General features: G+C 38.0%; 1 protein-coding gene across 1 annotated transcript in view; it reads right to left on the minus strand.

Annotated features, from left to right (window-relative positions):
• Positions 1 to 18,826: 18,826 nt before the first annotated feature.
• The window catches only part of BEGAIN (brain enriched guanylate kinase associated), a 104,398-nt gene continuing 95,624 nt past the window's right edge, over positions 18,827 to 27,600 (minus strand). The window contains exons 6-8 of the mRNA XM_042813613.1: positions 23,360 to 23,443; positions 20,320 to 20,367; positions 18,827 to 20,200 (exon numbers count right to left, since the gene is read on the minus strand). Coding sequence (XP_042669547.1) covers positions 18,827 to 20,200; positions 20,320 to 20,367; positions 23,360 to 23,443 — 1,506 coding nt within the window. The remainder of the gene's footprint in view (positions 20,201 to 20,319; positions 20,368 to 23,359; positions 23,444 to 27,600) is intronic.

Consider the following 27,600-nt stretch of genomic DNA (forward strand, 5'->3'; position numbering starts at 1 on the left):
TAAAGGTGCTCCTACCGCTTTAGAACTTGGGGGTGCCTGATGTGTCAGTACAAAGGATGAGCAGCACTGCAGTAGTGCAATACATCCTATTAATCCCTACAAGAGCTTATCTTGGGCTGTTACATGTTTAAATACAGCGTGGAGATATGCTTCTGAAATAAATGTGAACTCATGGTGCCTACTTGAGGAATACTATATATCTGAAAGAGCTCTCAGTGCCTTCAGCTGAGACCACCTGTGAATGGAGTGAAAGATCTTGAGACAGCAGTCTTGGGGGATTGTTGACATACTGCACAGAAAAGTAATTTACTCTTGTAATTCTACCCATGTTGTTGCCTGAGTTTAACTTATGTCCTGAGGCATGATTCTGGTGTCTGGCATTTATTCTTTCTGAAGCGATCTTGCAAGTATAATTTTTAAACCATTTATTAGGGAAAGAGGAAAGAAAAAAAAAAAAACAAATTTTGATTAAAGACAGTGGAGGAAAATAAAATAAATTTATACTATACAGTATTAGAGAATATTAAATTTGGAATTGCATTTGTTTTATTTTGAAGATGGCTGGAGTTTTAATTACTTGCGAGATTCAGCCAGCAGTTTTACAAAGGAATAAAATTATGTTCACAGCATTATCTTGTTAAAATCTCTTTCTAATATAAAACTGATTAAGACAGAGAGTGAAATTTAATCATTTGAAATATTATAGCATAGTGGTGTCAATTAAGTTTTCATTATGATTCAAAGACAAATTCTTCCTTGTAATCTTATGTAATGAACTGTAATCAAAAAATATCCACATTTCTCCATCATTCTGCAATTACCAAATACTGTTTGGGCTGCAAACAAGGATCATTATGGTCAGATGAAGCTTTTAGAATGTAATGAATTGTTGGTTAATTAATTTTATTCATAAAATTGTAATCTAGAAATGTTTGAATCTTGTTTTAGGAGCAATTTTTCTAGCTTTGTAAGGAGCTTTCTAGGGTGTTGTGTGTTAGAGCCAAGCTAGAGATCTTCACCATTTTGAAATGGTCTTAGGCTTTGCAGAAAAACAGGCTGAGTTCATTTTAATCTATTTTGTACTGTACCAAAAAGCAACAATACCAATCTCTAACATGTTATTATTTGCTACTGAAGCATTATTAATTTGGGGTATTAGATGATGCAAGCTATTCAACTGCATCTTTATCTCAAAAACCTGCTAATTAGCAGACAGCTATTAGAATTATTGTGTTCACCCGGATGAAATACTGTTGGTGAGTCACGATATACCTCAACTAATGGCTTAATGAGGACGTTAAGGTATGGCATGACAATGAGATGAGTCTTTCTGTACATTTGGGCTCTTTCTGACAAATTTAAAGTAATAAGACTAAATTAAGAGCTGTAATACTATGTCAGAACAGAGAAAAATAAGGTTAAAAAAAATAAAGTGGGATCTCAAATTTTCCACAATTCTGATGTATGTGCTTTTGAATTGCAGTCAACTGAAAATATTTGTCATGTGTTGGCTAGTCTTCATTTTGAGCAACCCTAGCTCCTCCAGGCACTTCCTTTCATTGTTGCCATTTAATTCTCAGCTTTTCTTCCTTTTTTTTAAGCACCTTATTTTGAATAAGTATACGGTAGCCTATATTCTTGTACTCTGCTCATCTTCAAAAAAACCTCATTTTGCGGTGCTTTCATTCCTGCTATCCTTAGAAGGGTGGCCAGAAATCAGAGAAGACTCTACTCAATTCATGCCTTTGTCTGTTTTCCAGTTCTCAGAAAATCACAGAATCACAGAATGACTTTGGCTGGGAAGAACATAGAAGTGCACTCAGTTCCAACCCCTGACATGGGATGATTGCTGCTCACCAGATCAGAGCCCACGGCCCCATCCAACCTGGCCTTGAGCACTTCCAGGGGGTGGGGCCAATTCTCCAAGTCATTTTTCCTGTTGTTAAGTAGGGGTTATAGCTTTGCTTTCCTCGGGCTCAAATATGCAGGAAAACTGTGCCTTCATTTCATTATCCACTTCTTGCAGTGTGCTGCCCTCCTTGATAGCATAGCCCAACTAAAATGGATGCTAGCTCATTCCTCAGGAAGTTTTCAAGGACAGTAGTGGCAGAAATTGGATCAACTCTTAAGACCCATCCATCCTTTGTATTCATTTTTCTTATCTGCTGTAGCTTTCACTCTTTTGTTCACACACATCTGCAAGTCTAGAGGGCTTTTCTTTTGCCAGTTGTTCATATTGCCTATACCCAGAGCCTAGAAAACAGCCACATTAGTAAGCGGAAGAAATTAATCCTTTTGCTTTTGCCCTTCACAAGGCAGAATTTGCCTCCAGGTGAGGGTCCTCCATGCATTTGCAACACTATTTGCTTTTATAATGACTAGCATTCACACGAGCAGCCTGCTGCTTTCCACTCCGTGCTCCCTAGCACCGCCCAGTGCTTTAATAAGATTTCTTCTGCAGATTCTCCCCCCTCTTGCCCTCTCTACTATCTCTTTCTCTTCCAATCTCCAATTGCTATTTTATGCTCTTGCAGATTTTTTTTCTATTACAGTTTTACCTACAAGGTGTGTCATCTTAGTTTTTTACAAGTGCACTTTTTGGAAAAAGAAAAACAGGAAGATATACCCCCATCATTGCCACTCGTACTGCTTTGGCTCACAGAGTGCTCAAACTGTGCTTCTTTTGAATGAAACTGAGAGAATGGGTTCCAAGAGCATATTTGATAACTCTCAACTGCTGGGGTGAGACTAGAAGTAGTTGCAGCTATCCCCCACAAATCCCAAGAAGTGTGTAGCTGAGATGCTGCGTTTTCAGAAGTTATGAAGCACTTATTTCTGTTGGGCCATAGCACTTTCTAATATAAATACTTTAGATAGTAGTTCCAGAATCTTTTGAAACAAAACCCAACCATAATTTGAGAAATGTTTGCTCTCCAGTGGTAGTACATCTTTAAGGTAAAACCAGGTGACCATGACTCAAAACTGATGGGTTCTGCAACAAGTGTGAGTGATTCTGATTTAGGACAGAGTGCCATAGTCGAGTCCATACTGGGAATAATATGTTTGTAGATGAGAATATTGCTCCCTTCGCTGGCTTTAGATAGAAGTTCAAAGGCATTGGGCTTCTTTGCCTTCCCTTGCCAGTCCCTGGATGTCCTTCTCCACAGGCTTACTTAGAGGTCTGCCAGATAATGTGTTCATTTTTATGTTTTACAAATTATAAAGCTTCACCCAAATATACTCATTGCTGTATTTTTTCATTTTTTTGTGTAATTGCCTCTTAAAATCAATCTAAAAATTCTTGAAGTAGTTCTTTGGAGAAGGTTGATGTTCACCGTGGTTGAAGATGCCTGAAGTGACAGTTCAGACAGCTTCAGGTTAGATATATTTGTCTCCAGTTCTCATCAGGCTGTAAAGCTCAGGTAATGCTTCTACTTCTGAGTAGGATTTCTACCAGTGAATTGTTTGAAGTCTGTCCTTAGAAAAGTAATTTGTGTAATGTGTGTGTAATCATACTGTCCCTGGTGCAGACCTTGTTGCATCAAAAAGTCAATTTTTGTGTGTTCAGGTTGCTACTACCCTTCTGAAAACAAGCAGTGAAAAATCGCTTTGCAATATCATTTGGATTTATTTTCACCTATGAACTATGTTGTTTTTCACGTTTCACTGCATAACCACCTCCTTTGTTACCTTTCTCTTTTGTGATATAAGTAAATTGCAGAGCCAGTCTACTTCAAAGGGCATGAGGAATGATCCAAGTTGGATATTAGGTAAAAAATTTCATGCCTTATATCAGAAATGGGTTATTTTGATTCTTTCCCTTTCCTTGGTTTGTTAATCTTTCCTGTTCACAAAGATAATTTCTTAGAAGTAAAGATAAAAGATCTGGTAGTCCCATCCAGCTAATTTGCAATTTGGATGGTTAAGTTGCTAATCTTTGCTATTTGTTTCAATGTATGCAATTACTTGAAAGGCAGTAACCATTTCAAATCATGTACTGCTGTGAGTACAAAAAATGAAGGTACTCTTTATGCCATTAATATGAAGCGTGCAGTCTGTGAACTTCAGGTATGACAGAGATTAATTTTTTTTCCTTGCTACAGCCTCAAATCTGTAATATATTTTGATAAGGTTTGAATCTGGGGAAAGAAAACTGAAGAGAAAGTCTAATCTTAATCATATTCCATACCCCTAAACTCATCCACAGATATTTACTTTAAAAAAAAAAAAAAAAAAAAGAAAAATCATCCTTTTAATTTCCTGATTTAACAGGATTGTATGAGAGAATTTTTAGGTGTTTTTTTTGTTTCTTTTTTCTTTTTTTTTTTTTTCCTGGAATATAAATACCAGTGAGGGAAAAAGACACAGGGTTCCTACTGCAGTATGAAAGGAAAGGCCATCTCTGTGCCGATCACTAGTACTGATCTCAAGCTCTGTTCACTTTTGATTCTTTCTCCCTTTTGGACATCTCAGAAACGAAATGTCAGTCAAGTGAATCACATCCTAATGTAAAAAGAGATGAATCACTGCAAATGCTCTGTAGGATGCATGGTATGCACAGATTTGAAAATATATAGAAATCTTTTTTTTTTTTTTTTAAATCTGATACCATTTGTATTCCACTGATTGTTTGAAAAGGTTAACGTTGAGTCCCCTAAATCCTATAAACTGACTCAATTCTGCAACGCTTTTACATAGTGCTCAAATAGAGCTTGTGCCTTGATTTCAGAGATGCACACCTGGAGCAGGAGGAACAGGCAACAGCACACAGTGAGAACAACAGTCTGAAAGCTTTCGAAGAGTAATAGGAGATCAAAGGGAAAAGAAGAATGCTTGGAGAATGGGTGATATTATCAGGTGAAATGTAGTATAAGAGAAAAGGGAGACGACAAGAGAGTTTGACACTAGTCAAAGCAGAATTTTCCTTTGGCCCACACTGCACCTACATACAGTGTAAATTTGTCATAGGTTTGGGGCTTTTTCTTCAGGACAGCTCTGCAGCATTTTAGTTTTCAGAAGGTAAACTGTCACTGCTACTGCAGTCTAGTCTTGGCTGCTTCAGTGTCAAATGAATTGCTGAATGCACTCAAAGCTGCGTGCTGCCATGGGTAATTGGCATTTTGAGAGCTTTATGGGGAAGGGAACAGAGGCATGCATTGTATCATTATTAAAAGCAATGCTCCTGGGATTCAAGCTTCTAATGTAATTTACATTTGTACCTCTCTACTTCAGAGTTCAATTTTTAATAATCTATTTTCTTAATGATGTATAGAATACTTTCCTTGTTTATTGAACATACCAGCTGAAGTACCACATTAATTATGTATCCTTAGGGATTTTTGCTGTTTGGTGCATTCTGAATGCCCTTCAGAGAAAGCAAAGTATAGGATTGAGAAGCCTGACAAGGTCTCTCTGAGGGAATCAGCAATTTCTCCTCTTACTTTTAGAATTGCTTACGTTAAGGTGCACATTCTCTTTGGTTCAAATTGATTAAATGTCAGTAGAACAACTGCAGATGTGTTCTTTTTAACAAGATTAAAACACGACTCAATGTAATTCTTGGCCTAATTGCTTGCATTTTGACCAGTTCTTATGGAACTTTAGCACAAAATTTCTGTCATCAGATTTACATGTGCTCATGGAAATACTCAACAGGCAAAGTATCCTTCTGAACTGGTATTCCACCTAATGAAAAATCCTGCTTTCTTGTGCCTGTATGGATGTTTTGAACCTTGTTATTGTTTTGGACCTTGGTACCGGGGAGAGTTGTAAGACAATGGTACAAATAACGGGTGGCAGCAGGGTGACTTCGTTTTCACTACCATCCCCTTTTCAGTATTCTTTAAAGGATGTTGAAAAATTGCCTCAGGAACTGCAGTCTCAAAGTCTCCAGAATGTTAACCTTTGTGATATATTTTAAAATGCTTTTTACTGAGGTGTCTGTCAAGGGAGACCTTTGAGAGAAATGATATGGTGCACCAAAACCCGATAATAGTGTCTTTATTCAAGCTAGAAGGCTTTTCTCAACACAGCTATTCACCAAATTCCTTTAGTTTAATAGATTCCCATTAGCTTTGCATTAGTTATTTCTGAACCTGAGATCTTCATTGAAGGTAGGAACTGTATGAGACAATGTAAAACAATTTCATAAGAGAACTTGTCAGAGGAAAAATTTGGCAGTAATTTCAGCAAATTATGGCAAAAAAATATCAATGGTCTCTTCAAATATTTTCTAGGGTGCTGTTATTTTTCTTTATAACATAAGGGCTCATCATTTGCGACTGAAATTAATAGCTCTGTTTTTATTTTTAGCACTCATAATTAGACATTAATTTGCTCTCTAAATGCTTACGTTTCAAATTCCGCAATCATTCCCCTTTGAGCAAGTACTACTCTAAATCTGCCTGAGAAAAATTCACGGCAATTAAGTACATTTGAAGTGTTACTACATTATCTGGGAGATTTATTTTTACGTTCATATGGGGCTCAGTCCAATCCATGCTGATGTTGCTGTCAGTTGGAGACGACTCAAGAGAAATTCCAATAAAGGCTTCCACATAACGTCGTGGTGCAGGCCCAACAGTTATATAGATCTTTTCTTTTTGCTTTTAAATATGACTTCTCCCACTTATCCCAAGAATTGTTTTAAATGTTTTTTTTTTTTTTTTTTTTTTTTTTTTTTTTTTTTTTTTTTTTTGGTTTTTTTTTTTTTTTTTTTTTTTGTCTGCTTCTAATTATTCTCTGCTTGTCAGTCTGTGATGGCTCCTAAGAAAAAGGAGTGTCATGTTATTGTATGTATGTAGAGCACTCCTACCATTCCTGGAAAGAACACTGAGACCCCTGATGTTGAACAACTTCAGCTGTCATTTCTTCTGGCCCCTAGAAACATGCTGGACAGCAGCTGTGTCTGGGGAGTTACTATGTTTGTATCAACAGAAGAGGCATCATTTGTCTGTTTTGAGTGCCAATTGTCATCAGACAAATAATAGCATGATTTGTGAAAAAAGGCATATATGAAACAATTTTTTTGCTCTTCCTCCAGGTGTAATGCTGAGTTTACCAGAAACTAGTCTTCAGAACAGCCTTTTTGTTCAGGCAGCTATTTACAATCATCTTCCAGTGTTATGACATGTGCAACCGGTGAGAGGATAAAGCCTGTTTTCTTCAATATCCCTTTGACCCTTTGATAAATCTAGGATGTTCGTGGTAGCCTGAGGTTTTCTTGTAACACGCTAAAGGTAAAAATCTTGTACTATTTTTTATTACACTTGTCATAGTGTAATATGAAGTTTTATTTGTAGAGGACCACTTCAGAGGAGAAGGCATCAGGGTGAGAAGTGCAAAAAGCACTTGCCACTTCACTCTCCAATTTCTTAAGAGAGCCCCAGATGTGGGATTTCATGTCAGGTCCCTTGAGCTTGAGGGCTGTGTGTCAGAGGGATGTTCTCTGTGAGCAGAATTAGCTCTGTCTGAGCAATGCATTGTCCCTGGTTCTTTGCCATCTGCAGAGCCCTGCAGAGATAAGGGGGAACTAGATGGGGCTGGAAGATGCAGCAGCAATGAGTTTTTCTCCAGAAGAGCTGATGTTTTTGGGTGCTGGGCATCCACTTGCATTCTCCTGCAGGTAAAGACTGCTGCAGGGGAGGCAGCTTCTAGCCAGCAGGTGAAAGATATTCATAATTAAAAGTCTCTCTGCTGTATTTGTATGGGAGTTCTCAAGCTGTACTCTGGAAATTGCTCCTACAGGGCTTTGGAGGATTTGACAGTGGATGGTTTAAAAGGATGTGCAAATCCCTGGGTTAAACATTTAGCACATGCTCATGTGCACTTGCAGAGCTCAGTCTTGGTGGCAGTGGTAATCCCCACTGGTAATGCAGTGTGAGGGCTCCAAGGTGAGTACAGTCTGTGAGGTATTTACTAGCAGCATCTCTTCAGAGAGGCTGAGAGGCTGATCTTGGCACATCCAAGCCTGTGACAAAACTGTCCTTTGGCAAAAATGCTGGGGAACAGGAAAATGCAATGTTTGAGGAAGTACAGCAAGCTGCTATGGACTTCTGTCTTTTAGTAATATTTTCAGGATAGTATTTGTACTCGTCAGTGCAATACATAAAAAATTTAGAGCAAACAGGTTGCCTGGCACCCTTATTATGAAGAGAAAAATAATCAGTAGACTCCAGGAGGCCAAAAAATGTATCTCTAGCTTTTATAATACAGCTGATCTATTTCTCAGGTTTCACATCAAATTCTCTTGCTAGGGGGCTGAGACTCATCTGGATTATTAATATGAAGTTTCTAATAGTAAGAGAATTGTCATAATGAGTAATAACACATGTAAGTTAGCATGCATTATGGTAGAAAATATCTTCCTCATAATCAGGATGTAGATATACATGCAAATATAAATGATCAGCCCAGCAAAAATCTCTGCTAGTTTTCTAGGCAAACAATGTATTACAGCAGTCAAATGGAAATTCATTTGTTAAATAGAATTCAGAGCAGGTTGCTGTAGCTTCTGGAGGCTTATGCTGACAAGAATCAAGATGGGTAGTTCATCTTCAGTTTGTATTCTTATTTGTCTAAGTTCCTGAATAATTCTAATATGATTCAGATGTGTAAAGCAATTAAATGTGATGCTCCACAGTCAGTGCGGTCTGTGAATCACCAGTAGGTTTAAAGTGAGCCTCAAAGCCTTTATAAGATATGAGATGTCCCTAGGATGGCTAGAGGCATGAAATGAATGTACTATAAATAAACTATGCCAAAACTTTCACTAGTGCACAGAGAGGAGAAGAAATGCTGATGAATGTCAAAACGATAACATTTGAATGTAGTGGGAAAGTCCTGCCTTACTGTTGTAGGGCTGGAGCAGAGGAAAATCGATTAACTCATCCAGCACAAGAGAGAAAGAGAGAAACGTGATTCTGACAGCACCATTAATTAGGAAAAATGTAGAGAGGTAATTGAAGTTATGCTATGTGCCTTTTCACCTTTGTTCTATGTTTCCAAGTAGCTGCAGCCTCCATGTCCACTCCACAAGTGTGGAGCTACGACAGAAGAAGGCTCAGCAATTTTTGCAGGGTTTCCCTATGAGCTTGTGGAGAAATTCAGAACTGAATATTTCTAGTAATTCAGATCTGATCATCTCTCCTCCTTTTGGGTCTCTATTGTCTGGACAACAGGCAGCAAGTTCAGCAGTAAATCTAACCATAGTGTACAGCCTGAGGATGTGGCTCCCCAGGTTTGGCTGCTGTTTTCTTCCTTGTCTTTTGGATGTATCTCACTGTTGTGTTGTTTGTTATTATACAGTGATTAGGATTGTATACTCCAAGATATTGAATGTAAACATCCATTTTTCTCTCTTGTGCTCCTGCTATATTTTTTTACATATTTTCTTCAAGGAGCACTTTTTGCGATATGCAAAGCTGGGCAGCTCCTTGCAGTATGAAACATCAAAATGTGCCCAGACAGCCTACAGTGACTTTAAAACTGATAATAAAAACAATTGTTGTTGTATGGAGTATGAAAGTACTGCAGTATCTGTGTGGCAACTGAGAGCCTTAAGGGAATTATCCTAGATTTGTACAGTATAAATGCCATCAAAATGGAACAGCCGACAGCCTCAGATGTGCTACTGGGAAAGAGACTTTTCTTGTTGCTGTCTGCCAGCAGTGCTGCACTCTTGGGGCTGCCTCAAGACCCTCACAAATTGGCCATCTGCAGAACAAAGTGCTTTGCCACTGCTCTGCAATAAGTGGGGTGTCTCTGGAACGTCCTTCTCAGATGATGAATGTTTCCTTCTGGCCTTGGTAATAGCTGCACCACTCCAACAAACTGCACAGCCCTACCTCCTTGAAGCCTCCCTCTTTTTATTTTTTTTTTCTAGGACAATCCATTTTTTGTAAAGACTGTGAAGTGATACTCAATGTTAAAAGATTCTAAGCAATCCATTAGTATTGATGTTTAGCTCCTTTGGATGGCACTAACGGAAGAAGGTACAGATGTGTCAAGGTTGTTTGTGACAGGAGAGGTGTTTTTTTTTTTTTTTAATAGATCTCTTGTGTGGATTGATAAACAACTTTGGCTTACCAGCAAGTATGTATAAGCTGGAGAATGCTAAGAAACATGATGCGTACAGTACAGTACCTGTAGAAACTTGAGGTGGGACCCAGCAACTCTCTAGTAATTTCTGACTCATAGAATCATTAAGGTTGGATAAGATCGTTAAGATAATCTAGTTCAGTAGTATATGCTGACACATTTGCTCCACTAATGCATTGTTTCAGTGTGTGGGAGTTTTCTAGGAGAAACAAGCAGGAAGAGAAAGGAATGGCCAACGGCAATGCGTTTTCTACAGACACTGGAGAGCTGTCCAAATGCAATGCCATGCCCTCTGGCTCTGGGAGCTCTGGCTGAAAGTCTGCCATACTCACTCTTGATCTTGGCAGAGATAACGCGAACTGTCTGAACTTTGACCAATATGTGAGGTATGCATGGGCCTGGGGCAAGGTACCATAGCCTAAGGACTGGCCTATGAATAGAGCATTTCAGATTTCATATCCAAAAGGATAAAAAGCTAAGGGTAAGAAAACATTGGATAAAGTGTGCAGGTAAAGCAGTATGCATAGCCTATGCAATTACAGTCAACAGACTATGTGTCAAGTACTGTATAACCAAATAATAAGAGACAATCCACCCTTCATAGGCTTACAATATAAAAAGAATAACTTTTTCTAACTAAATAACTTTGAATAAATGATGCACAAGAGTTGGACAATAACTTTTTTGGTAGGGATTGAGAATTGTGTATTTTAATGAATTTGAAGTTAGGTTGTTTGAGTGGGAGCAATGTTTTCTCTCTGAACAAAACAGAAATGTAGAGCTCAAAACAGAATTGGCTTAGAAGTGAGAGACAAGTGGAATTATGAGGAGCTCAAGCAAGAAATCATGTTTAATTGGTGCTATCTGGAGTGCCAAAAAGTGCATTTCATCTTCATCATCAATAGGTTTTGAAAGAAAAATAAAAGACCGTCTAAATCTATTTCAAATAGAATATGTGTTCAGCTTGCTTGAAAAGTGTGACTTCACTGGATTTGCTGTGTTTCCCCATCTTGGCTTCCTGGGCTCTGAGATCTCAGTAATGAGGTGTTTACTAATGCTTTTTTCATTCAGATCTTTTCTTCTTGAGTAACAAGTGCACTTCTGTTGAACTAATTTAGTCTCTGGATTGTTTATCCGCACCAACACAAGTCAAATTGTTGTAGGCAGTCCTGGCAGTTCTAGCAAAAAAACCCTCCCATATCACTATATGACACATTATCTTTCCTTTAAAGGGAGAGGGGCAAAAAAAACAAAAATGAGAATGAAAGAAAATAGTCTGCAACTTTTTTCTTTGGGATTTTTTCATAATATACCCTAAGGACTGTGGGAGCGTCTTATATGTTGTGAATGGTAAGTCTGACAGCATTTTTTTGATGTTCAGATTCAGTTCTGCATTTAACTTCTTGCAGTTTTAGGTCTCATCTTCCTCACCTTCAGACTACTGTGGATTCTGAAAGCACAGCTAAGTGAATTTGTATCAGAAAACTATGGTTCAGTTCTTGTGCTAAGTACAGGGTGGAGAAATTAAACTTTCATTTGTTATTTCCCAAGTTATAACATAAATACCATAAATTAGACCAAGATCCTTACTGTCATCTAATATTAAATAGCTCCTGCCTACTTGTTCCCATCTCACCGGGTCAGTGGCAAAGTAAGGTCCTCATAGTGAGGGGCCACTTGCTGTCTGGTTGTCCAGTGCATGGCTTCCTCATTGTGCTGTGATACACAGCTGGTGCCCAGACTGAGAGGCTTTCTACTTTAGGAGCTGAATTAAGTGAGGGCTTCAGTGGGAACCTGCTGAAATTCATAACACATGTGCTGAAAATACTTTTATTCCTCCTAATCTGGTTTAGAATGTCACATATATAGAACTGGAATGGGAAAGGATGCTGACTGGGTTTGATATTACAACTTTAATTAATCTGAGACTTGCTGCTGTTTCACTTCTAAATCACAGAGCTGTCATTGCTCAGCTTTGTATAGTAAATATTGTGTGGCTCTGCAGCTCATGTGTGTATCTGCTCTGATTCATAAATTACAAAGGAAAAGTCTAGATGGGTGGATAAATTTAAATACGAATTCATTAGAGCTGACTTCAAAAATAAGAATTTCTCTGAAGAATCTTAGAATATTAGTGCATATCTGTCTGTGCTGAGCATGCTGCTGAGAAGGTATTTAACTCCCATCAGGGATCTTTTCCAGCAATTGCATTTTGTATCTATGCAGTTTTGCCCTTTTCAGATAAAGACATTCTCTGTACTCTGGGTTGTAATAATTGTCTGCAGGAATGCTCTCTCCTCTTGGAGGCCAGAGGGACATTGTCACTCCCCACAGAAGTAGGAAGGGGGGTCCATATGCATTGTGGAGCAGCTCGTATCTGGCAGAACGTAGAGTGCACTTCTCTGCAAGGTTGGTGATGCAGAAACTCATGGAAGAGAAATCTCAGGATGCTCCAAACAGCAACTTTCCAAAGCCTGTATGGCAGTACAACATTAAGCCCTTCATGGTGATGACTGATGCCTTAAACACCAAGCTGATGCTCAAGCAGATCTGGTGCGATAAAATTTCAGCTGCTTGTGCAGTTAAAACTCAACATCTTTGTATTTCCAATGGTAAAGTCTGGCATGAAAATGATTAGTAGCTATCCACTAGGGACAGCATACTTACACTTAACTAGTTTGTGAAGGATTATAGGATATGGCTCATATTTAGGCAAATTCTCATGGCAAATAATGGGTCTACAGATAATGAAATATCCTCTCAAGAAGGGCAAGATTGATCCTCGGTTGAAGGGCAGCCACTGCACAGTTATCAAATCTTTAGTTACATGAAAAATTAAGTTATTCTTTTTAGCTTCAGCTGGACCAAAAACTGTAACTAAGAACAGCTTTTCCAATGTAGTCATGGAAAATACAAAGAGAAAACAACAGTAGAGGAATGAGTGACGTTATTAAGAATGATGAAATTGGTAACGTTGCTTAATAACAATGAGACTTTTAAAAAAAGTTATGGAAGAAAAACTGAGACAACAATGAATTTCTCCTGATAACATTGATATAACACCATGTAAACAGGATCATGCCAAGATTTAATCTAAGCAGATCATCCTGCCTAGCTCATGGTCACCAGGAGTTAGTGCTTATGTTGAAAACTGGTAGATCCTGGGCACATTTGAAAGTACCTTAGCTCTTTCCTAAAAATTGACTTAGAATTTTAAGGCTGAAAATTAAACTGTGATAGGTGACTATCACAGCTATTCAAGCTACGGCAGGGGAGATTCAGGCTGGACATGAGGAAGTATTACTTTTCAGATAGGGTGGTCAGGCACTGGAATGGACTGCCAAGGGAGGTGGTGGAGTCACCGAGCCTGGGGGTGTTCAAGGAAAGGCTGGATGTTGTGTTGAGAGACATGGTTTAGTGGGAGCTATTGTGAATAGGTGAACAGTTGGACTGGATGATCTTTTAGGTCTTTTCCAACCTTGGTGATTCTATGATTCTATGACTCACAGGCACAGAAAATTTGGTGCTAAGGCACTTCAGATCTGTTGACTGTAAGAGGGATACTGGAGTCTGACAAACCTGCAATTGAAACCATATAAAGCTTGAAAACACACAAATTGAAGTGAGTATTGCTGAAAATAGTTTCTCAATCCTGCCAGGATTGAGAAGAATGAAAGAAGGAGAATAAAAACAGATTCCACTCGACTCAAGTCTATCATAAGAAAACCCAATGCTCTTTAGGATCATCCAGCATGCTTCTGTGCAAGTGCTGAAAAACTACCTTAGTCACAAAAGGGAAGTATAGGAGAAATACTTTCTTTTCAATGCACTCATTTTCAGGAAACAAGGTTCTACTCTAGAAACATGGCCAGACTCACTCTTCATCAAAATGCAAACTTGCATTTTGGCCACGTGAAAAATAAATTTTATTTTAGTGAGAAAATTTCTGTCCAACTACCTGTTGTTATTGAGAATATCAGCTCTGGGAAAAAAGATCCAGTCACTCTGATCTGCATATTTCTCTTCTTTCTTTCTTTGTTCACTGGGTTTGAATCCAATGTTTGACCCAGCTCAGTGTTCATATTAAAACACTCCAGTTGTAGAAAACTGAAAAGGATGCTTCTTGAAAAGAATTTAAATGAAGTAGAGATCTGAATGTCTTCCAAAGAAAAATGACTGGACTACACCTACACAATTTAAGCAGTATTTAAGGAGAGATATCATAACGGTCTGTAAGAATTACAAGGTTGTAAATGTGAGTGGGGAAGAATAATTCTATAAGAAAGTCCAAAGGATGTAAATTAGTACGTTAAAATTAAAGAAGAAGAAATCAATTTTAGCAGCTGTATAATCATGTCCCGTGACAGATTTTTAGTGGAAATTCTTTTTAATTAAAAGTGCTGGAAAGGGCAAAGATTAACATGATGCATTTTCTAGTTTGGGAGTAGAATTTAGAAACTGTTGAATTGAAAACTACGTATTTTGGGGTTTGCCATGATTTAAACATTAAAAATGCAGCTATTTATAGGGTTCTAAAAAGTTTAAAAGGAAGAGATATTTGTGATTCACATTTATTGAGAATTTGATTCATTTTAACCTTAATTTGGAGTGAGAAAAATATTCTCACATCTTAAAAAATGCATTTGCGCCTTTTAATTTCATAGCACTTATATAACATTGTTTCCTAGTGAACTGTACCCTATTTCCCTCTTTTGAATTCTTATCTGTTTTTGTGATGTGATTTGCTATTCCTCACTCTGATCTTTCAACCTCAGTTGTGTTTCTGTGAGCAGTGTCCTGTGTCGTGTACTCTTTGGTATTGCATTGCTTTCATTAAAATGATGTTTCATATCTTCTGCTTCACTGCACTTTTGAGTAGTTGCCACTTATTTTCCTCACCTTCTCTGCTTTTACTCATGGCAAATGTAATAATCGAACAAAGCAAAAATCCTGTTCTGGATAACTACAAGCCCCGCATATAGAATTTGAATGCTTTGTCATCACTGTTAAAAGTGAGGTTTTGATGTAACATGGAGATACTTTAGCAGTTTTATAATGCTTGAGAGAAAATCAGACTTTCATATCCTTTGGACAAGCTATTTTGAGGTAAATTATCATCCACAGGAATCGGGGATTTTTCTTTTCTTTAAATGAAGATCAGTTGTTTTGTTTTTCTGGAGTTACAGTCAGAGCAGTATTGAGTTCATCAGACTAGACTTGCTTAAATGAGAAATGGAAGTAAGGTGTTCTGAGAACAATGTTTTGGATGTTGCTTTTCATCATAAAAGTCCTATAGAATGTAAGTTCTTTGAAAACACTGCTTTAATCATGTACTTTCTTCCAAGTGGAATGGACAAGTCCTTCTGAACAAGACATTATTGATTTGCTCTCCTATCTCTTCTGTTCTTAACCAGAGTTAGGCTCCTAAATCTTCAGTGATTTTTAAATCCATGCTTGAGATTTTGCCTGGTGCTAGAAGAGCCATTCTAAAGCCACAGGGAACCATGTGAGGGAAGAACTTCGTTTGGAGAGAACACATACAGAAATCCAAGTAGCCAGTCTTAAATATCTCTGACTATATATTCCTGTAATCGGCTCCATGACAGGATTTTTGAATGACTCGCTCTCAATGTAAAAACTGAAAGTAGGCATAGAATTAAAGCATTCCATACAGGAAATTGAAATTGCTTGTGGAATGCTTTGTACCTTCCTAGCCTCCCACCTCTGGTCTCTGTAGTTGTCTCAAGAAATCAAAGCAGAATGTACCAAAATAAAGACAGAATCCTTTAATATAATCTTTGAAAATTTCTTGGGTAGAGGAAAAAAAACCCAACAACACAAAATTAACCATTTTCAAACCAGTAAATCTGAGAAAAATTATTTCATTTTTTATTTTTTTTTCTTGTGTTCATTAAAAATATGCAAACTGACTGTCAGTTGTTCTGATTTAAAGGAGTTTTTAAAATAATCAGTGCCTTAAAGTTGGGTAACTAGCTATTTTGATCCCTTCGATTGAAATTCATTCCAGGGTTGCAGATTGTTCTGTACTGTAAAAATGTTAAAGGGTTTTAGGCTATTTTATAAGAAAAACTCTGTACTAATTGGCTGAAAAGTCTGCTTTGAATTTGCATATTAATCCACATAATCTGAGAAAGAGAATGAAGTGAAGCGTAGAAACAGGCTTTGAAACTGCAACAGAAGAAAAGATAACAGCATATTAAATAATCAGATCTGTAATACCTAGAAAAAGTTTTGTACATTTAACAAAATAGCAGTTTAATATCAGATGATTAATTATATTGTAGAAAGGATCAGTCTGATAGTGTGATTCTGTTCATAAATATCAGGAGTTATTTTTCCATAGCTTATATATTTTTAAGGTGAGATAAAAGTTAATTTTCACCCTTGCTTACAGATCCTTATATTCATTGACCAAAGAAATGAATATCTTGCCTTAGACTGCCTAAACTTTAGGAACCTGAGTGAGTCAACATTGAGTGTTTTGAAGGGGAGGTAGCAGATTCTCTGGATCTTCATTTTCTATTTAGTGCAGGTCAGATTCTACTGTAGAAATAGTTGGTATTTGGGAAATAATATGGTGCTCTATATATTTTTCCCTATTGATTTCAGTGGCTTTATGTGTGGTGCAACCTGCCCCAAAAGCTGTGTGAGAGCATAAAAGAGCAAGGTGCATAATAGCTTTCTTACAGAAATAAGCCTGACTTCAACCTTGTGTTGTGGCTTACCTGTGTGATATTATTAACTACCATTGTTCTCCTCAGCAGTGGTACAGGTCTCTGAGGAACTGTGAGAACTTAGTGCCTGATCTTCCAAATAGCACAGAACGTACTTGCCTGTATAAATAGTGGTCACGTTTTTATGTTACTCATGAAGAACGTGAGTAACTGTATGTGAAACAGTGGGAAATATTGATGCCAAATGAATTGAAACTCCGTCTTCGTGAGTTAAGACATTTATGTAAAAGTGAGCAGTTTTAGTGTCCTGGTTCATAGTAACTTGACAAGTGGCTATATTCAGAGAATTGGCAGAGAACAGAGGTTTTTTTTTTTCCTAATATATAATGAATGATAACATCATTTTAGCTTTATAGGTACTAGATTTTCAGATTTCCACAGTGATTTTACTGATTTACTACCACATATTGCACTATGTAAGATCCTTCTCCACACCAGTACCTGTCAGAGTCAATATTTCAAGTACAGGATACATGTTTAATGAATATGACTTATAGGAATGATTTAGCATTTACTGCTGTATTCTGCCTCTTACCAGGCAGCTGCACTGAAGCCATAAAAGAAGTCCACAGGATTTTTCCTTCCATCTTTCTGTTTTTCTTTCCTCTTTTTTTTCTCTCCCTTCTGTGACTGCTCAAGTTGTACGCTCCCTAGTGATGGAATGATGAGGAACAGGAAACTGTGGAGGGAACACAAAAACTACAGGTAGAAGTATGGCTTCTCAGTGTTGAGGTTGAAATTGCTGTGGGCTGCAGAAGGTCAGACTTTACTTAAATCTTAGAAAAATGTCTGTGTTTGAAATATGCATGAAAAAGGACAGTTGTGGAAAATAACAGTTCTAAAGACCTGAAGAGTTGTGCCAACTACATACATAATAGAGAAGGAGGTTTAGTCACAACTTTTGTCACAACTTTTACACAGTTTTCAAGTTTTTTTATGAAGTTCTTATATGGAGAGCCTTTCCCAGTGAATTTAAAGCTATTGACAACTGGTTTGTTTTCTTTGTTTACCTTCCAAGGCTGATGAGAAGCAGTCCTTACAATTCCAGGAGCCAAAGGCTGAGAACCATTGCTCTGTGGTTTAGACAGATCCTTTGGAGAGCAACGTAAGTAGGAGCTTTTTTCATCAACGTTTACTGGACTGTTAATATCCAGAACACACTGTTGTCCAGGGTATGTTTTAACAAAGGATAAAGAACCCAACAAAATATCTCCACTGGTGTCTTTTATTAAGTAATGCAAAATACAGTATTAATTATGACACTGCATGCATTTTAGACAATATAAATGCAAGCCTACAGAAAACGTGACAAAGAAACCCTCAATTACTTTTGAGGTAGTATACAAGGAAAAATAGGAAAGCAGAAACACAGTGGATTAAAAGAACAAAATATTGGTATCACTTTGTGCATACATTAGTCACTCATAAATACATTTGTATGAAATAATTCAAGATACAATTCCATTCTTTTTAAAAAATATACTTTTTCAAATTCACCATTCTTTTCAGTTTTGCTTTTTTTTTTTTTTTTCAAATGAAGTTTTTGGTATTTTTTAAGGTGGATTGATTTTTTTTTTTTTTTTTTTTTTTTTTTTTTTCACTTCCGTCATCATGATTTTACCCTTTTCCTCCAGGAGTTTAGGCACAGATGGCCTCATGCACAAAAATAAATAAGAAACTTGCTTGAAGGGAAAAGAATTCTGCTCAAATATCTTAGGATAGTCTAATAAATACCATTTTGTTTATAAAAATATTTCAGGTTTATAAAAGAGGGGAGGGAACGGTCTCCCATGTGGAAAGGATGTTAAGTGAAAAGTGCTGTATAACATTTTTGGAGAGATTTCATTTCAAACATATAGTACCATTATGAATATATATTTTATAATCCATTTCTTAAACCTTACGCTCACAAGAAGTATCAAACGTGGTTTGCTTTCCTTTGCTTGTGGTCTTATTGCAGTTCTGGAAGATGCCTAATTCAGAAGGGTTCCATATAGTTGTGCTTTTGTAAGGCTGTCCTTCCGGCTCAAACCAGTACTCCCAGTCCGCTGAAACTGCTGCTGTTTGCTGTGAATACTTGAATGGCTTCCTTGCTCCATGGAAGACTGGTGGATTTCTGAAGCCTCTATCGAACTGTGATTGAGGGACTCTGCAGAGCTGTTGGGGCTCACGTCCACATATTCTCTTTTCAACACAGGGCTATTTTCGATGTTTTTGCTACTGCATAACTGGACAGTGATCCTTTCATTTTTTTGGTCTCTTAATTCTTTTGTTTTGTAAGTGGGCAGCTTGTCCTGTTTACAGCTAGTGCTGATGTCAATGTTCAGGCCACTGTCTGTTCTCAGGAAGCAAGAATCCACAAGTCTGCTTTGGCAGATATCATCTCCCTCTGAGCAGCTATCTGCTTTGTAACTAGCATAGATGGGACTTGTTCGACTGTCTCCTGTTTTCATAGGGCTGCTGTAATACTGCTCTGAAAAGCTGCAGGGTGATAGCCTGCCAGTGTTCCTGTAAGAGTATGCACCAATGTCCTCCACACTCAACTGCCTCCATCGCCCAGGTAAGTCTTCTTCTGAAAGGTTGGTGCTTCTGCACTCATTCCTCATTTTTTGATTTGCTAAAGCCTGCTGTGGTGTTATGGCTGAGAAATGAAAAGGTTCGTTTGCATAAGGAGGCAGAGTCCGAGTAAACGTGGGGGAGTTCTCATTGTCATCAGCAAGCTCCATGTGCTGTGCAGGTTTTGACTTGGCAAACCTTGGGCTTCCCTGATGCTCGTAACCTGCAGGTGACTTTCTTTCGAACAGTTCATCTCGGTTGCTCATGTAGATTGCTTGCTGGGAGGCTGTCATAGTGTTGGCTTGGGCGTTCTCCTTCTCTTCAGATGTGACGCTGAAGCTAGAATAGGAGCTGGAGGTTGGCAAAGAGGTAATGTACTCTGGGAAGGCTTCGTGAGAGAAGCTGGAATGGAAGCCATCTTCTTCAACAGTACTGTCTGTAGAGTTCTGGGACCGCAGGAACCCCACGTCTTTCACTTGTGTGTCCACACTCGGTCTCCTCTCCCTTCTCCTCTCCTCGGGGCAGTACAGAGCGGTGTCGCTGCAGTAGATGTCTGACTTGTACTGAGGCCTCTGCCCGAGTTTTCCAGCAGAGTCCTGAAAATTGAGATCCCTTGTAGAGGGGCTTGACAAGTGTGAAGACAAGCTGTTTGGATCTGGTTTCTCCAGTACTTTGGCGATGACACAGGTGGGTATGGTATCAGCGTAAGATGTGCGGCACAAGGGGACAGAAAGGCTGCACCCATGTTTTTCCAGATGGATGCTGACTCTTTCCTGAAAGTCAGATGGCAACTGTAACATAAAGAGATAGCAGAGGGGATAGGAGAAAAGGATGCATATCAGTACTGGTATCTGTTTGGGTTTATGCAGCATTGACATATGAGTGCAGTTTATGATATTATGTAGCTCACCAGATATGGTTCTTTGACTAATGTGAAGGCCACAGTCTCTGTGCATTTCTGAAAACAAATGTAATCAGATGAATTTCATTTATTTACTTAGCATTTAGAAGTGTTTATCTGCTTCTCTTATGAAACTGAGATGATTCCTTCCAAATTAATTCTAGCTGGATCAAAACAATCTAAACAACATAGTAAACAACCACCTTAAAAAGGCACGTAGGGAATTAGAGCCTACAGCAACACTTTCCAGACAGTCTGTCAATGTGTGTGATTTGAATATGGGGTGTGGAGGTCTCTGCTGAGATGAGGAAAGAAGAAGAGATTATATATATTGTGTTCTTATGGCCTTCTTCGCACTCCTCTTGCCTCCAGCCCACTGCCAAATTGGCTCCTGCACTTCGTATCACATTTTATAAGTGACGTTATTTGAAGAGATGGGAAAGTTGGTTTCACTGAAAGCAATGGTACTTCTTGCTATGACAAGAGTGTTTCTGTGCTGGGAAAAGAAGCGAATGAACAGCTACCTTGTCCCAGCAATCGGACCACTACTTGTCAGATCGACAAACCTTATAAACCTCCTCTGCCAGAGCTGCTGTTGGCTTCTTTTTGGGTTTCTTACTACACCAGCTAAAATAAGAGCTATGACCCAAAGATGCATTATGACTCCTTTGGCGAATGACTCAAAATTATTCAACAAATCTCCTGTGCATCAAAGACTGACCATTTCTGGAGAAATGTTCTGGGACAGAACACTTTGTAGGGTGTATCTCAAAAAACCCAGCAGGTAAATCCTACACAGCCAAGCATTGTACAGGCTGTGTACAATAATAATGTAATATTTAAATTATAAATATTTAAATGTAATACAGGCATATATATATATGTAATACAGGCATAACATATATATATTTGGCCTTGCTCATTTAAAATCTGCACCGCTGATCCTTCATAAAGAGGGCTGCACAACAGCTGACACAGTTCTTCTTGCTGAATGTCCATGGAGCTCATGTTTGAGCTAAGTTTGTATCTGGGTTAGTAACTTTTTGGGTTAGCTACTTCGATATCTATATTGGTTTATGCCACTTAAGAAAATAGCCCCTGAATTGTTGATTGGAATCTCCTCAGATCTAACTTTTTCTTTTATGTAGAAATCAAGTTTCTCTTTACCAAATAACCAGTGGTTACACTTTTAGCCACAACTTTCAAACACACTCCTTAACTTTGTTTCTTTAGAGGAGACAGCCCTAAAAATATTGAGATGGTTGCCCTCTGCGCCTCTCTTTAGGCAAGAAGAATTCAAGTTGTCTACCGCTTCTAGTGATCTTACATGGTATATAAGGTATGGGGTTTCTATTTTAACTAAATGCTTGAAGATATTTTAATGCCCCAAATTCAGTGTATTCGGAATATGATATATTGTGAAATGACATTCTTGTTACTGCGGAGTAGGATGAGTGTTTTTTTCTATGATATATTGGATTAATCATTATGTTGATAATTAGCTCATACATCTTCCACTGGAAATAAAGAGTATAAGATTGCCAATCTGCTGGCAAACAGAAATATTAGTCATAGTAAGTACAGATGCAAAAAAATTGAATAAACAGTAAATAAATAAGGCTGCTGTAAATAGCCATGAAAGCGAGGAGAAGAAATATAGTTCATTTAATGTGAAATTGCTGTATATGGCAGCTAATATTTAGTTTCCTTTAACACAACTATTGGGTCTATTGTGTATACATTATTTATACTTGGAAAATTATTAAAATAAATAATATTTTTCTTAATGTAGTGGAATCTAGAAATACAAAAACTATATTGCTGTCATTAATATTTTGTTCAGTAGTTCAGGGTTCCTGGTAACATGCAACACGTTTTGTGGCAATATTTGTGCTTGTGAGGAATTTATTGACTGTGACAATGTTTACACTCAGTATATTGATAAATACTCTGAGTTGAGAGTGAAGACTGCCCATTTCATTAAGTGTATAATAGTCTGTGAAACTGTGGGGAGATTCCAGTTTGTGATGGCTCTCTGTGACAGAGCTGCTAAATACCTTTGTGATCCTAATTCTTACTAACAGGTAGGAGGCTTTTGGTATGAGTAATGTAATGATGACTCCTAGATATGAAATGTTAAATGAAGTCAGCCATTAGGAAAAAGAATGGGATCGGAATATTGGTAAATTTGGAAGTTTTGCTTCAGATAGAGGACATCTTTGTCCATGTGATGAAAGAATGTTGATCAGTCCTTGTCAGATTTGTCTAGTTATTCAGTCTAGTGGCTTAGAAATGGCTGACATTTGGTTTTGCATTATTCTGTCACAGAATTGCACAAAAGGGGCCATTCTTGGGGATGAGTTACCTGATGAGAGTGATCAAGGGAAGGTTTTTCCTCTGTGACCTTCAACAAACCAATATACATGAGGAAGGTGTTATTGCTTTGAGGAGGATCCTGCATCTCCAAAGACTGCCTTGTTGATTGACACATTTGCCTCCCCTTTAAGGAGTCTCTTTCTCATGTCAGTTTCCTTGGAAGTCAAGAATATTAATTAAAGTTTATACCTTGGAATTCAATTAGCAGTGCTATGGTTGCTTTAGAAAAGATGTTTGCCAGTCTGTTTTAAGATTCAGGTTTAGAATTAACTGGACTGGAAAATAACTTGACGAAGAAAATTGATTGTATCCTACTATGTCCCCACTCCTTCCACAAACCCCAATATTTTGCAGCCTAGATTTCTCACCACTTTGGTTTTGTGAAGGCCTTTACTATTTAACACGTTCAGCAGAGAAGCATTGTATTGGATAGCAGAGAATATCTTCAAGTTCCATTACTGACTGATTTTGTCAGCACCTCCCCAGCTACACAGAATAGCAGCAGGTGCACAAAACCCCCAGGGCTGCTTAAAGGGTGAAAAAAAAAAAAAAAAAAAAAAAAAAAGAAATAAATCAAAGCCTAAGGGGCAAACAAATTCTGGAAGTGATAAAACAGCCAGTTTTCCATACAATATTTATTTCTTCAAATATTCATCAGGTTTAGTCACATTACCTCAGAAAGTTTATGTGCCCTCTCGTAATTCTTGCTGCACTGGAGCAATTGAGCAGCTAAATTGCAGTCCTTCCTATAGAGCTCCTGGAGAAACACACACACACACACAAAATAGGAAAAAAAAAAAAAAAAAAATGCCCTTTTTTTTTTTTTTTTTTTTTTTTTTTTTCAAGTTTGCAAACTTGTGGCTTTCACCCATGCCTGATAAATGTTTCAGAGTAGGACTCTGGGGAAGTTTGGAGCATACTTCAACTTCTAAACACATTAAGACTCTGTATTTCTTGTGTGATGTTGAGAAGTTTGTTCCTTTGCTCTGTTTCTTGTGTGATGTTGAGAAGTTTGTTCCTTTGCTCTGTGAGGGTTGATAAATTACCAAAAATTAAACACTGTAGCTATGCAGCAGCTATCAGCATTTCAGAAGATGAATACTTACTATTAGGATCTTGGCTTTGTACTTTTAACATGCATGGAACTATGAGGGTGAAAATAAACATAATATTTTAAGCAGAAAGAAAATTGAAGAGCAGATGACTTTTACTGAGTGTTATGCAGATCAGCACTGAGATACTACTTTAGAAAAACTGCTGAAAAAGTCTTAAGAGACTGTGGGAGAAATTCATATTCATACATATTGCTTTTTGGTTTTTTTTGTTTTAAATATCCTTTGTCTCCTCATGAAATTTTCTTGCTGGTTCTTGGCTCTCCACTTATCTTCTAGAATATGACTTAAATTTCACTACAAACATACTGTGCTACAGAACATCATTTTTTTTTATCGGATCAGAAACTATCGTGAGAATTTCAGAAAGAGAAAAAGCAAATTTAAACATGATGCTTGAACTAATTTGTATTGAATGGTTCCCACAGCGTGTTTAATGGGAAAATGGGAGGGCTGGGCTTGGGTGAACCTAATGAGGTTCAACACGGCAAAGTGCAAGGTTTTGCATTTGGGCCGGAAGAACCCCAGGCACCCGTACAGGCTGGGAGGAGTGGTCCTTGAGAGCAGCTCAGCAGAGAAGGACCTGGGGGTCCTGATGGACGAGAGACTGAACATGAGCCAGCAGTGCGCTCTGGCAGCTCGAAAGGCAAATGGGATCCTGGGCTCCATCAGGAGAGGGGTGGTCAGCAGGGAGAGGGAGGTGATTGTCCCTCTCTACTCGGCTCTTGTGAGGCCCCATCTGGAGTACTGTGTCCAGGTGTGGAGCCCTCAGTACGAGAAAGACATAGAGATTTTGGAAAGGGTCCAGAGGAGGGCGACTAAGATGATCAGGGGGCTGGAGCACCTCCCCTATGAGGACAGGTTGAGGGAGTTGGGCTTGTTCAGCCTGGAGAAGAGAAGGCTACGTGGTGACCTCATTGCAGCCTATCAATACCTGAAGGGAACCTACACCCACGAGGGGAGTAAACTCTTCAAAAGGGCTGACAACAGCAGGACTAGGGGAAATGGATCCAAGTTGAGGGAGGGAAGATTTAGGTTGGATGTTAGGGGGAAGTTCTTTACAAGGAGAGTGGTTAGGCCCTGGAATGGGCTGCCCAGGGAGGTTGTGGATGCCCCGTCCTTGGATGTGTTTAAGGCCAGGTTGGACGGGGTCCTGGGCAACCTGATCTGAATGTGTATGTTTGGTGGCCCTGCTAGGTAGGGGGGGTTGGAACTACATGATCCTTGAGGTCCCTTCCAACCCGGGTGATTCTGTGATTCTGTAAGAGATGTGCCCTCAGCTCATTTTTCATGTTAATTTAGTTTAAGACATATGATTGTAACTGTATCCTTCAACCATTATCTTTGGGTCCTTGTAGGTAAGAATTAAATGTTGCTTTGGCTCAAGGTGCCATTAAAAAGTAAGCTGACTTCCAAATCGACTTCATGTGTGGCAATTAGACAAACGAAAAAACATTGACCACTTCGGCCACTATTATTAATCTGTGAAAACAAGAACAGATTTGTAAGGAAAAAATGTTGAATATTGAAATTATTTGAGTTTCTTCTGCTGCTAATCTTATATCGACACACGCAGAGTTTTACCGTTCCACTTGTTTCTGTAAAAACTGATAGGTTTCTGTTAAAAGGAAAAGTGGAAATTCCCTCTGTTTAAAGGTATTCTGTAATAAGGTGTTCAACAAGGTGTTGCTGGGAGTCCATGAGGCGTGTGGCCAGTAAAAGTACTTTATCTGTGATCATTAGTTGATTTATACCTTTTTCTTTAAGGGTCCTTAGATACTTTTATATAGGTGTCTGTGCATCTGTGTCTGTGTGAGCTTTGTACATGATGTTTTCTGCCTTAAATTTACAAAGGAGATAGATTTCATTTATGTAAGTCTTACATTTCATGTTGGTACACGCTATCTTTATTCCTGAAAACAGATGCAAATACTAGGAATCCAAGAATTTAATTTGGAAGCAAAATCTGTTGCATGTGTGCTTGGTTCTGATGTGTTACAGGCACATTAAGCACATACAGTTTTGCTGTACAATGTATAGCATAGACAAGTCCTCCACACGATAATGAAGTCATTCCAGAATTGAATCCTTTCTTTGAAAGCAGTGAGGCTCTGTTTCTGTGAAGTGGTTGCCATGGAGTACGAAAAGCATTTCTGATTCTACTTTTAGCTACTTCAAAAATTACTACAAAAAATTTCTTACTAGTTGGATGTGCCACATCCAACTAGTTCTCCGTATTGTGTTCTCAGTATGCAGTGACATGCTGTGTGGCTGGAGTGACTTTATGCCTATTTACCTAGGTGGTGATGAGCCACATCTATGGCATCTAGAACAGTAATCAACACTAAATTCCAAAAGCTTTTTCATGATCCAAAATATATTTTTTCATCAAAAAGTGTAATTTTACATGTCCATCAAAGGGACAGGGGGAAGTACGGTTGGAGGAAGCTGGAGGAGGAAGAAATATTGGCAAGAAAAATGCATGTTCTCCTCAGAATGGAGTATTCACTTTGTCACAGTCTATTCTTGCATGATTTTAAATGACTGTTTTGTAGTTCTTTATTTTGAACACTGGAATTTTACTTTCACTAATGATGCTGCATATCGAAGGGCAGAATTTTTTGCTGTGAATTGAGATGAATTGTGAAGAAGTAGTACTGTTTTTTTTATGTTCCTGGGCTGTAAAATAATAATCACTGTGTTTCACAATAATTCTGAGGAAGAGTACACTCTATTCTGGATCAGTCTGAGCTACCTTTTAAAAACTATCAATATTGAAAATTCTTCAAATGTAGACATAAGTCTGACTTCATGAAGTAATAGTAAATGCATTAATAGATATTGGGAAAGCTTCCCTGTTTCTTTCCATTTTTCTTTCCATTCTTTCCATCTTTCCATTTTTTTTTTCTTTCCATTTCCAAATTTGAAATAACTCTACTGATTTCAGCTGGAATTAGCCCAGACTTAAATTCGTGCTTCTTGAACCTAAAGTTAGCCCATTGCATTTATCAGGTTCACTTAGCTATATATATTAGAGTTATGAAGCAAAGGCTGTTTCAACACAGTTTCTGTAAAAGGAGATCAGATTGTGAACTCTGTTTCCACCTGGAAAGTGGTTAATGGATTTATCATAATTCACATCAACAATTAATGGGATCAGATGCCTTCTGCTATGATTAGGAGTTTCATACGAAATATGGGAAGAGAGTATGTAGTATGTTGAAGAATGAGCAATAACAAAAACATCTTCTGTAGGTGATTTTTCTGTTTTTTTTTTTTTTTTTTTTTTTTACTGAGTGTCTAAGAATGACAAAATAATGAACTAAATGTTTCTTTACTGACTTTGTTAGGTTTGGTCATGGAAGGATTTTAATGAGTTTTGTTGCCAATTGCAGAGCACATGCATGATTCCTGTAATGTTTACTGAGATGCAAGATGATAATCACAAAGTATTTAATTTCACACAGAGAAAGGGAAAGTGTGAACCATAGCTGGGGAAAACCTGACTATCTGAGTAACCAGGCTGCATCAGTCCTACCTATGAATTGTAGAGCTCTCTTATTCTGGGCATTCCATGTCAATGAGCAAAGACTAAAAGATCACAGAATCTGTGGGAAATGGAGGATTCTATCCTGTGCCTACAGGCTTTGTGAAGAATCTGTGATGAAGACACGTCCACACTTCATGTCTGAAGATGCTTCTACCAGTCTGCTATATTGGAATCTATGGTAAACTAATTTATTCTTGGAATAAATTTCTCATCAGTTTTAGGATAGACAAGGGAAAAATAATCAGTGAAGTT

This window comes from Centrocercus urophasianus, unplaced genomic scaffold (genome assembly GCF_019232065.1).
Source record: "Centrocercus urophasianus isolate 14NV4802_14NV808 unplaced genomic scaffold, USGS_Curo_1.0 seq_14, whole genome shotgun sequence".
Lineage (NCBI taxonomy): Eukaryota > Metazoa > Chordata > Aves > Galliformes > Phasianidae > Centrocercus > Centrocercus urophasianus.